Source organism: Camelina sativa, chromosome 8 (assembly GCF_030686135.1).
Source record: "Camelina sativa cultivar CO46 ecotype springtype chromosome 8, ASM3068613v1".
Taxonomy (NCBI): domain Eukaryota; kingdom Viridiplantae; phylum Streptophyta; class Magnoliopsida; order Brassicales; family Brassicaceae; genus Camelina; species Camelina sativa.
This window is the reverse complement of record NC_141887.1, coordinates 8,089,698-8,101,668: the sequence shown is the minus strand read 5'-3', so window position 1 is coordinate 8,101,668 and position 11,971 is coordinate 8,089,698. Positions and strand designations below refer to the sequence as shown.

Here is an 11,971-nt window from a genome sequence, read left to right as displayed (position 1 = left end):
GACAGTAATTTGACCACATTAAATTTACATATTAATAATAATAAAAGATTACATATTTATAAACGGTTTTAAATATGTAAATGTTTATTGTTTTTTTTTGTCAATCATAGACCCACAACTGGCCGGTCCATTAGCCAAATTCCTACATTCGTAGAAGCCGGGACTCGATCTCGGGTGTGATAGTGTCTTCTACAAATGGAATTACCTCCTGCCACTCCACTAAAGTCACTTCACAATGTAAATGTTTATTGTTATTAATATGTAAAAATTAAAACGTATATATATAAGTTTACTGAAACCTTATTAAATTTACAAATTAATGACAAACACTCATATTTATATAATTTTACTGATAAAGTTATTTAGTGGAAAGAAAACAATTAGATTTACGTAAATCACGTGTCTCTTCTAAGTCCTACCTAATTGCTAATATTAAAGTCACGAACTCCTTTATTCACGGGGTCTCTTTCACTATAAAAAGCAAGAAACCCCCAAAACACTTGTAACACCACCCAACAATATCCACACTCTTCTTCTTCTTTGATCGATCACATTCTCTCTCTCTCTTTTCTCTTGTAGACAACACAATGGCGCAGAGGAAGATGATTGTGTTTCCGACCAAGAATGAATTGTCAGAAGCAATGGCTGCGTACACTGCCAAGCTCTCCGCAAAGTTTATCAAGGAGAAAGGTCTTTTTACCGTTGTTCTCTCCGGCGGTGACCTCATCGATTGGCTCTGGTCTATACATCTCTCACTCTCCTCTGTTTTATTTTTCTTCTTTAAAGAAACACAAAGAATTCAATAATTAACGGTTTCAATTAATCAAATATTATAGCTATTGGGATAATTATCAAGTGTTTAGATATATTGTTTAGAGATAATGATAATAATTAGATTTGAGTTGATCTCCTGGATTGTAGGAGCCACTCTCGATTATATATACTTGTAAACATCGATCAATAATACACATGAAATTCAGCTATCTTGGCATAGTATCAGAGCTAAGATCCAATTAAAACCTAAAAAAAAAAAAAAAAACTCACGAATTTTTCTTCTGCAATCTCTCTTCCAATGACAACAGAAGCTTCGATGGTGACGGCTACAAGTGGATCGAAATCCGACGCTCTTGTCTCTCCATATTACCTGCATCCTTCGGATAACACATGACAGGTACAAACTCCAATTCTCTTGAATGGAGCAAATTATGAACGATGGTCGAAGTTGTTTCTCAACTCGCTTCGAGCCAAAAGAAAATTGGGATTCATCGATGGATCTCTTCGACGACCAGTGAACAAACCTGATGAAGAAGAAAAGTGGGATATGGTGAATGCTATGATCATCGGATGGATCTATAGCAGCGTGGAAACAAAACTTCGTCCTTCCATATCTTTGGTGACAAAGGCGAAAGTGATGTGGGAGGGGCTGCAGAGGAGATTCTCTGTGAGCGATGACACAAAAGTCCATCAGATTCACGCAGACATCTCAGCCTGCAAACAAGATGGAGAAACGGTGGAGATTTATTACAGTAAATTGAAGGTCTTGTGGGATGATCTTGCTGATTTTCAAAAGGAATTCAAATGCTGCTGTGGAAGTGAGGATTGTGAAGCAATGATGAAATATGCTGTGATGCAGGAGAACATTCGAGTTCATCAATTTCTCATGGGATTAGATAACTCGAGGTTTGGAATTACTAGATCAAACCTGTTAAGTCGACAAGGCGACTTGAATCTGGAATCTGTGTATGCGCAGATTATTCAAGAGGAAAGACATATCAGCGCCATGAAAGGAAGTGATGATCGAGTTCCTGTGATTGGGTTCTCGGCATCGACGTCGCAGCCTGCATCTCAGAATTCTGGAGCTCAGGCAGCAGCATCCCGTTTTATGAAACCTGTGACCGTTTGTTCTCACTGCGGTAAACAAGGTCATGAAGCTGCTGTCTGTTTCCAGGTTATTGGTTATCCAGACTGGTGGGAGAAAGAAAAACAATCTGGTGGAAGAGGAAACAAAAGAGGAGGCAAGGCAGAGGACAAGACAATCAGGGTCGTGGGCGTGGCGGCAGAGGATCAGGATTCCGAGCATACAATACCCAAATCGGTGATTCTGCTTTTGTTACTGCTCCTTCTGCCGGTATTCCAAATTTTTCAGCCGAGCAATGGGCTTCCCTGGCTCAGTTTATGAATACTCAAACGTCCAATTCCTCTTCCGAGAAGCTTTCGGGTAAGAAAGAAAAACTTCTTTTGTTTGGTCGAGATCGCAGGCATGATATCATCATTGACTCGGGCGCCTCTCATCATATGACGGGTCATATTGGGCTGCTAACTAATGTCGAGCACATTGCTCCTTGCCCTATTTCTTTGCCTAATGGTCAGGTTGCATGGGCAACAAACCATGGCAGTTTAAATCTTGGTGGAAAACTGGTTTTAACACATGTTTTCTATTCTCCAAGTCTCTCGATTACATTGATTTCCGTTGCGCAGTTACTTCGTGATGTGGCTGGATTTGTTTTATTTACTAAAAAGTTTTGTGTGATACATGACCTCGTTTCGAAGACTTTGATTGGTGCGGGTAAGGAGCGTGATGGGATGTATCATTATGATGGTGCTATTGAATTCAAAGCTGGTTATGCGGGCAAAGTGAAGAGTAGAGATTTGTGGCATCATCGAATGGGGCATCCTTCCTCCAAAGTGCTTTCTGTTTTAGCTTCTGTTGCTGGTTTTTCTAGTCGTTCTGATATGTTTGAACAATCTTGTGGTGTTTGTCTACGAGCCAAACAAACTCGAGACACGTTTTCTTTCAGTTCCAATAAAGCGGTTGATTCTTTTTTGCTTATTCATTGTGATTTGTGGGGACCTTATCGGGAACCTGCAACCTCTGGAGCTCGATATTTTCTAACAATCGTTGACGATTACTCCAGAGCAGTTTGGACAATTCTGCTATTGGAAAAGAAAGAAACTGCTGAGGCTTTAAAAACGTTTTTTGCATTTGTTGAACGACAGTTTCAGAAGAAAGTAAAAACAGTTCGCAGTGACAACGGAGCAGAATTTCTTGTTCTTCGAAAATATTTCGCGGAATGTGGTATTTCTCATCAGACCTCGTGTGTCGAAACTCCGCAACAAAATGGGAGAGTCGAAAGGAAGCATAGGCACATTTTGAATGTTGCTCGAGCCTTGTTATTTCAAGGTAATTTACCGAAAAAGTTTTGGGGAGAAAGCATTTTGACAGCTACCTGTTTAATCAATAGGACTCCCTCTTTGATTCTTGGACATAAGATGCCATATGAGCTCCTGTTTGGAGCGCCTCCAATTTACGATCATTTGAGAATTTTCGGGTCTTTTTGTTACGCTCGGAAAATAAATCGGAAAAAGGACAAATTTGATGAAAGGAGTATTAAGTGCGTTTTTCTGGGCTACCCAACAAAACAAAAGGGGTGGTTAGTTTGTGATTTGGAAACAGAAAAGCAATTTGTTTCTCGCGATGTCGTATTTCACGAACATATTTTTCCGTTTGCCAAATCACCGGAGCATTCTGTTTTGGAGTTGGCAGGCGATACAGCTTTGCCATCTCCGGCAGTTTATGATGATGACGCCTACAAGTCAGGGGGAGTGTCTTCGACGTCAGGGGGAGCTCCTTCGAATCCCGTCCAAGCTGCTTCTCCTCCTGTATCATCGCATGTCTCAGAATCTGTTTCTCCACCTGTCTCTGTATCGCCGTCGTCTGTTTCTGAACCTGCTGGTGCAGAATCGTCGTCTGCAGATTGTTCTTCTGCAGATTCTGAAAATGTTGAGCTTCTGGGCAGAGGACATCGCACGAAAACTAAGTCTGTGCGTCTTGCTCCTTATGTCACATACTCTGCACAGGCTTCTACACACCCTCATCTCGTCTCCTCTGCTCCACCATCATCGTCTTCAGGTGAGTCTTTGTATCCCTTGACTCGTTATTTTGCTTGTCATCGTTTGTCACCAGCGATGCAGGCTTTTGCTATGGTTATCGAGGATACGGTTGAACCAAACTCTTACAAAGAGGCTGTTAAACATCAAGTTTGGAGAGGAGCAATGGGGAAAGAGGTTGTGGCTCTAGAAGATAATCACACTTGGGATATTACTGAACTTCCTTTAGGCAAACAAGTCATTGGATGCAAATGGGTGTTCAAAATCAAATTTAATTCTGATGGAACGATTGAACGACACAAAGCTCGTTTAGTGGCACTTGGAAATAAACAAGAAGAAGGTGTTGATTATAAGGAAACCTTTGCTCCAGTTGTTAAAATGACTACTGTTCGAATTGTTCTTGAAGTTGCTTCTGCAAAGAATTGGGAGTTGTTTCAAATGGATGTTCATAACGCCTTTTTACATGGTGATTTGGAAGAGGAGGTCTACATGAAACTGCCTCCTGGATTCTCTATGCCTGATGACAAACGTGTTTGTCGTCTCAAGAAGTCAATTTATGGACTTCGTCAAGCCCCACGATGTTGGTTCGCAAAGCTTTCGAAAGCTCTACTTGAGTTTGGTTTTACACAAAATCACAAGGATTATTCTCTTTTTACATTAGTTCGTGGAGGTAAAACCTTATTTGTCTTGGTTTATGTTGATGATTTGATTGTGGGTGGTGATAATTCTGCGTTGATCTCCAGTTTCAAGTCCTATTTAAGTCACTGTTTTCATATGAAAGACTTAGGGGTTCTTCGCTATTTCTTGGGGATTGAAGTTACACGAGGAAAAGAAGGCATCTATTTGTCTCAGAAGAAATATGCTTTAGATATTGTTACGGAGTGTGGTCTTCTTGGTTCCAAGCCAGCAGGAACGCCTATGGAGCAGAATCATGACTTAGCCAAAGCCACTGGTTCTTTCTACACTGAACCGACGAAATACAGGAGGCTGGTTGGAAGACTTGTTTATTTGGCTGTTACAAAGCCTGAGATTAGCTACGCTGTACATGTGTTGGCTCAGTTTCTTCAACAGCCGCGACAAAAACATTGGGACGCCGCATTGCGTCTTGTTCGTTATTTGAAAGGAGCCCCAGGTCGTGGAATATTGTTAAGTGCTAATAATGATCTGCAGATTTCTGCATACTGCGATTCAGATTGGAACGCTTGCCCGATTACTAGGCGTTCATTAACAGGTTATATTGTGATGCTTGGCAATTCGATAGTGGCTTGGAAAACGAAGAAGCAGAACATTGTTTCTTGGTCTTCAGCGGAAGCAGAATATCGGGCTATGGCGATGACGTTAAGTGAGCTAAAATGGACAAAGGAGTTGCTGGTTGCGTTCCACATTCATCAAAAGGATCCTATGTATTTGTTTTGTGATAGTCAGGCGGCAATTCATATCGCAGCAAACCCGGTGTTTCACGAGCGAACTAAACACATCGAGTCTGATTGTCATTTTGTTCGTGATGCAGTTCAAGATGGTTCTTTGATCACTCCACATGGTCGAACCACTGACCAGCTGGCGGACATACTTACAAAACCTCTAGCTAATAGACAGTTTCACCGGTTACTCGGCAAGATGGGCGTTCAGGATCTTCACTCACCACCTTGAGGGAGAGTATTGGGGATAATTATCAAGTGTTTAGATATATTGTTTAGAGATAATGATAATAATTCGATTTGAGTTGATCTCCTGGATTGTAGGAGCCACTCTCGATTATATATACTTGTAAACATCGATCAATAATACACATGAAATTCAGCTATCTTGGCAATAGCAAGTTGGTACAACCTCCTTACATTGATTCGATTGAATGGTCAAAGTGGCACGTCTTTTGGGTCGACGAGAGGGTTTGTGCATGGGAAGATCCAGACAGCAACTAGAAAATCGCCATGGATGGCTTTCTCTCCAAGGTTTCATCATCACTTAACCTTAAATTACACAAAAAAAAAAAAAAAAAAAAAAAGAATTACACAAGACTAATTATCCCCTGTCTTGTGTCTTGTTATAGATAATAATCTATTTTTGGTAATATATATAACATCTTAGGTTCCGATTCCGGATAAGAACTTCTACGCATCGACAAGCACTCGGCAGCTGATGGTAATGCCGAGCACTGCGCAGCGCTCTACGAGGATTGTCTGAAGAATCTGGTGAAGGAAAAGATCATCCTAATATCCAAAAAGACAGGGTACCCTGAGTTCGATCTACAACTTCTAGAGATGGGTCCTGATGGTCACATGGCGTCTCTCTTCCCGAACTATCCTCAGATCAATGAGAAGCAGAAATGGGTCACTCACATTACCGACTCTCCAAAACCACCACCAAAGAGAATCACATTCACTTTACCTGTCATTAACTCTGCTTTGTACAATCTTATGGCCATTTGTGACAAACCACAGGCCAAATCCGTGGCTGAGATTATGAAGCATAACAACGTCTCCTTACCTTCTGCTCATCTTAGTGCACAAGTCGAAAATGTTTGGTACCTTGACCAAGCAGCTGCCTCCGAGCTCTAGAGAGCTCAAACACATTAACAACGGTGTTTTTTATTTTATTTTTAGTCTCTTGCGTATTGCATGTTTAATAACCGGCTAACGCATCCTCCGTACCAAATGTGTTTCTTGTAGTTGTGTGCGAGTCACTAGCTATGACTATAGGTTATAATAATAACAATAATTGCTTATATTATGCCGAGGACAGACGAACAAAACAAATATACCCTTCAAAGTATGATGAGTAGGTGATAACGTATAACCAAACAAATACTTTTGATCTGGACCAATTACTATCATTCTTCCAATATTCCATGCATGTAGATTTTAAATCTTGAAACTTCTTAATTTAATTAAGGGATGGAACTTTAGCTCATTTCTGGTGTTGGTGAAAAAAAAACATTATGTGGATGCAAAATCCCGAAGATCATCTACAAACAAATGAACAATCATTTTTGTTTTAAATAGTTTCATGGCGAACTAATAATGACATAACAACAAAGTGTTCGAACTTTTCCGTAAGAGCTAGAAAAACCATAACCAAAGTCCTTGTAATTGGAGTAATCGAAACAAATATTAAACGTTAGAATGAATCCCAAACCAACCTTAAATAAACACTACGTACATTTTAAACTAAAACTAACTTATAATAGAAAATAATTATAATACCAAAAGAGAAAACAGGTAAATTTATTACCTTCTAGGGCTTTGTTTTCTGTTTTCAGGTGATCAGATGGATTTGCTCAATGTTTTTTCAACTATGAATCAAAAGAGAGAAAAAGTAGATTGAGATTTTAAATATGGTTGTTGAACAATTAAGAAAAGAGAGCCCATTCTTCAAGAGACTGGTAGTTTCTGCTCAAGTATCTTCTGTCGTAGTCAATAAACTATATACATTATTGCTTTAATTTTAGTCTAGGATAGAGTTGTTCATTGTAGACTTGTAGTCATGTTCTTGCGTGTTGGAGATAAATTTGTCCATTGAGCTAAATTTTCAAAGAAACAAAATAAATATCAAAATAAGTGTACTCCTAATTTTCCTGCCTAAGAGTGTAGATATGTCGAACCATGTGAAAGCAAGCTATGCATGCATGGAATATTGGAGACAAAATAATATTCCACTTGTAAACTTTATTTAGTGGATCATCTGATCTACCTCCTGGAGATACTAATTAATTTATCAAAGTAATCAAAGAAAGACGACATTCCAACGACGATTCTGAACAGCTAGCTTACATATTATGTAATTTGGTTGTTAGGTTTTTGCTTGAATTACTCTTGAAGAAAATTTGGTTTGGTTTGGTTTGAAAATACTCTTGAGGGCGCTTCTAAAAATCAAAACATGCACAAAAATATTTTTACTTGATTTGATTCAAGAAATTTGTAGCCAAGTAGAAAAGTGCCAAAATCATAGGATGTATGTATTTTTAGGTTCTACATGGTTTAGTTTCATTAATGTACGGTACGTTAACGACGGAGTATACCAAAAATGACAATGCATTTTTGTTTTATACGTTGTAGGCTTGTAGCACTATGGTTTATGTACACATTAATTTCAGAGACATATCATCGATCAAGTTGGTGTTTTTAGACTATGATCAATATTTCTTTCCTCCTCGATGATCTATCTCTGTAGTGAGATATCAAATTAATAAGAGACCATGTTATATGTTTCGATGCGATCTAATTAACAAAAAAAAAAAACAAATAAAACAAGGTAATAGAAAATACTCCTTTCAAAAAAGCTCGTTTACTAATAGAAAACATGCATTAATACACGTAAGTAAATTAAACTAAAAAAGTAATACATGTTTATCCTAATTGTACACGTTCATCACCACATTGTCAAGAGTCAACACCACTTGTTCCTTCTTCTTTCTTTGGTCAACTCACCACTTGTTTTTTCTTCTTTAAATATCACATCTCATCTTTGATCAGATTCTCTTAACAGAGAACCATAATGGCATCTGTTTTGGGAGAAAAGGAGAGGAAGAAGATTGTGTTTCCCTCAAAGAATGAATTATCGGAGGCTATGGCCAAGTACACGGCCAATCTCTCGGCTAAGTTCTGCAAGGAGAGAGGCTATTTCACCCTTGTTCTTTCCGGTGGTGACCTCATCTCTTGGCTCAGGTTATATAAGAAAATATATATATTTTTTATTATTATTTTATATTACTAAATCTCTGAATCTTGTGAATTTAATTTATAATCTGATTATATTTTATTAAAATCCAGTGTTAATTAATTAGTTAACTTAATTTTTGCAGTGAATTGTTGAAACCAGTGTACCAAGAAAGCATCGAATGGTCAAAGTGGCACATTTTCTGGGTGGACGAGAGAGTTGTTCCATTGGACCATAAGGACAGCAACTACAAACTCGCCTTTGATGGGTTTCTCTCCAAGGTCCGTATCTTTCTTTGTGATCACCTCAAACACAAGTTATATCAAACTATTTATTAGATGCCTTAAGACAAATCTTGTATCAAACAAATATACACCTATATGTTAGTAAAAAAACAATTGTCATCAATTAAAATGATGATGTCATTTATTCTTGTGTAGGTCTCTCTTCTCAACTTCAATATGATTTTTTTTTCAATAGACTGTCTTGTTAGATGTACAAATAATTCACTCTCTACGTATAGGTACCGATTCCAATTGCGAACATATATGCAATTGACCAAGACTGTGCAGCCCTCGGTGATGCCAAAGGCGCAGCATTACTCTACGAGAAATGCATCAAAAGACTAGTGAATCGAAACATCATCCGGACATACAAATCCTCTGGCTTCCCTCAGTTCGACCTCCAGCTCCTAGGAATGGGTCCAGACGGTCACATGGCGTCTTTGTTCCCGGGGCACTATCAGATCAAGGAGAAGGCAAACTTGGTAACTTACATCACCGATTCCCCAAAACCGCCACCGAAGAGAATCACCTTCACTTTACCTGTCATTAACTGCACTTCCTACAACCTCATGGCCGTCTGTGATGAGGCTCAGGCCGATGCCGTCGCTAAGGTCTTCGAAGATAACTTTGACTTGCCTTCAACTTGGCTCACAGCTGACGTAGAAGCCATATGGTTTCTTGACCAAGCCGCTGCCTCTAAGATCCCTAAAGGACATTGATCAGCTCTATCTTTTTTTATTTGTATCGTATGTCTAATAAAAGTTGTGTTTCTCGAATGTTACTACTACATTAAACTTCAAAAACTTAAAACATGGTTGGTTAGTTTGGGGTTTGGTCGGAGAATTGGCTCTTTAATCCACGAAGTCAAAGTTGCTCACTTTCACTATAAAGTCGCGACCTTTATTTATTTGTTTACAGTGGCTACTTCTTCTTCTTGTTCCCTTCGCTCGATTCTATTCTCATCGTCCACCAGCCTCCTCCGTTCTAATTATTCTCTCCCCAAGAATCACCTCACTTGCTCTCCTCCTCCTTCTTCTACTGCGTCTCGTTTTGAATCCTTCTCTGTTTCATCGATCGGAACTGGATCTACTAGCCGGAGACTATCTCATACTCGGAGAAAGGTACTGGAGGTGAGAAGCATGGCTACGAAGGCGGAGGAGAAGAAGAAAAGAGTTGAGATTTATGATCTCGAGGAGAATTTGGCGGTTGATTTGGCTAAATTCACAGCTGATCTCTCCGATAAGTTTTGTAAAGAGAGAGGCGCTTTCACTGTCGTTGTCTCTGGTGGCTCTCTCATCAAATCGCTCCGGTGTGTGTTCTTTTATCTTTCTTTCGATTTGAAAACCATGATAATTTTTTTTTTGGCTTGTGAAGATTTTGATTTGGGATTTAGGGTGTTGTAAAGTCTTTAACTTTTAGGGTTTAAACATCTGCAAATTTGGATTTGAAATGGGGCTTGTGAATGGGATTCAAAGTAACTAGGTTTTGTTTGATCTCAATCTCATGGATGCTACTATGAATGCTCGATTAACGATCCTAATGTTTTTACCAAATGTTTATTTTGTATTGTTTGAAGATGATGTATGACTGTTCTTGATTTGTTTTGCAATCTTTGATTCTCTTAGTTTTCTGTTGAGTTCTGTTTCTATTCAATTCATGAACTTAAACTACTGTATGGAGATCTACTTCTTTAGCAGTTATGGCTGATTAAGAACATAGCATTTTTCATATTTTTGACTTGCTTTCTTGATAATGTTTGTTATATCTAATGAGAATGCTTTGCTCAAACTTTGCAGGAAGCTAGTTGAATCTCCTTATGCTGATTCCATCGATTGGGCGAGGTGGCATTTCTTTTGGGTTGACGAGAGGGTTGTGCCAAAGGATCACGACGACAGCAACTACAAGCTAGCTTATGATGGTTTTCTATCCAAGGTATTTGGAACATTCTCTGTCCCCTTCATTGTTGGTCTCACATGTTCATTAAAGGTTTCTCGATACATCCTTATAAATCGCAGAGTTATCTTCATTTCTTTTCTCTATTGAATTGCTATAGTGGTGGTTGAGACTCAGTGTGTATCGAGTGCACGATGAATCACATAACTCTTGATTCAAACGCTTTAAATGACTGAAACAAATGATTATAGTAACTTTTTTCAGTGAACTGATGATAAGAGCTCTTCAGGTTCCAATTCCAGCTGGAAACGTATATGCAATCAACGAATCACTATCTGCCGAGGCTGCAGCGGATGATTACGAGACCTGTCTCAAACATTTGGTGAAGACTAATATCCTCGGCGTATCTGAAACAACCGGCTTCCCCAAATTTGATCTCATGCTTCTCGGTATGGGACCTGATGGCCACGTAGCATCCTTATTCCCTGGACATGGTCTCTGCAACGAGAACAAGAAATGGGTAGTTTCAATCACCGATTCTCCAAAACCGCCGTCTGAAAGAATCACCTTCACGTTCCCGGTCATCAACTCCTCTGCACATGTAGCTCTAGTCGTTTGCGGTTCTGGCAAAGCTGAAGCTGTGCAGGCAGCTCTGAAGAAGACTGGGACTGTCCCACCTGCGGGTTCTGTTTCTGCTGAAGAGGAGCTGGTTTGGTTTCTTGATAAACCAGCATCTTCCAAGCTCTAAGTCGCAATGTTTTTCCATTTCATTTCGCTTACCAATGTGACTACTCCTCCAGTTTGGTTTTTTTGGATTGTTAGGTCGAGTGGTTTAACTCGCGGACTCTCTCCATTTGGGAAGAGATTGTTGTAATAAAAGCGTACTTTGACATGAGAAATAATGAATCAAATCAAAATATATCAGAACCAACATTCTCTATCCAATGGTTGTTTTGAGACCGTTGAGTCATTTTGACTTTAAAGTTGAGTTGTTGTAGCCGAGATATGAGTGTTTTAAAACAAGATGGTAGTTGTGGACCTTGTGGTGAGTGAGTAAGATATATATTTCCTAAAATTGAAGCACGTTGGCATTAAAAGAGATGAGATTCTGGTTCATCTGAATGTAGGAATATTATAAATGGTATGAGATTTTGAATGTTGATGAAAAAGACTTATAGTTGGAAACATATATAGGTGTAGATCAACATATTTACTAAGAAATTTAATTTAGTTTGACTATAATTTGTAAA

General features: G+C 39.0%; 2 protein-coding genes and 1 pseudogene across 2 annotated transcripts; all 3 read left to right on the top strand.

Annotated features, from left to right (window-relative positions):
- Positions 1-5,740: 5,740 nt before the first annotated feature.
- LOC104709341 (putative 6-phosphogluconolactonase 5 pseudogene) lies at positions 5,741-6,446 on the top strand (annotated as a pseudogene).
- A 1,908-nt stretch (positions 6,447-8,354) lies between these two features.
- Positions 8,355-9,650, top strand: LOC104706756 (putative 6-phosphogluconolactonase 4). Its single transcript, XM_010422968.3, has 3 exons — positions 8,355-8,552; positions 8,690-8,825; positions 9,068-9,650. Exons 1-3 carry the CDS (start codon positions 8,383-8,385, stop codon positions 9,545-9,547), a joined length of 786 nt encoding a protein of 261 aa, XP_010421270.1. The 5' UTR covers positions 8,355-8,382; the 3' UTR covers positions 9,548-9,650.
- Positions 9,192-11,661, top strand: LOC104709340 (6-phosphogluconolactonase 3, chloroplastic). The gene is made up of 3 exons (XM_010425970.3): positions 9,192-10,137; positions 10,625-10,760; positions 11,011-11,661. The coding sequence occupies exons 1-3, from the start codon at positions 9,968-9,970 to the stop codon at positions 11,467-11,469; spliced, it is 765 nt and encodes a 254-aa protein (XP_010424272.3). The 5' UTR covers positions 9,192-9,967; the 3' UTR covers positions 11,470-11,661.
- The last annotated feature ends 310 nt before the right edge of the window (positions 11,662-11,971 follow it).

What these genes read in the sequence shown, in the direction of transcription:
- LOC104706756 (XM_010422968.3), top strand. Translation starts at nt 8,383, where the DNA reads ATGGCATCTGTTTTGGGAGAAAAGGAGAGGAAGAAGATTGTGTTTCCC. An exon ending in GACCTCATCTCTTGGCTCAG is followed by an intron (nt 8,553 to 8,689) that starts GTTATATAAGAA and finishes TAATTTTTGCAG; the next exon opens with TGAATTGTTGAAACCAGTGT. An exon ending in TTGATGGGTTTCTCTCCAAG is followed by an intron (nt 8,826 to 9,067) that starts GTCCGTATCTTT and finishes CTCTACGTATAG; the next exon opens with GTACCGATTCCAATTGCGAA.
- LOC104709340 (XM_010425970.3), top strand. Translation starts at nt 9,968, where the DNA reads ATGGCTACGAAGGCGGAGGAGAAGAAGAAAAGAGTTGAGATTTATGAT. An exon ending in TCTCTCATCAAATCGCTCCG is followed by an intron (nt 10,138 to 10,624) that starts GTGTGTGTTCTT and finishes CAAACTTTGCAG; the next exon opens with GAAGCTAGTTGAATCTCCTT. An exon ending in ATGATGGTTTTCTATCCAAG is followed by an intron (nt 10,761 to 11,010) that starts GTATTTGGAACA and finishes AGAGCTCTTCAG; the next exon opens with GTTCCAATTCCAGCTGGAAA.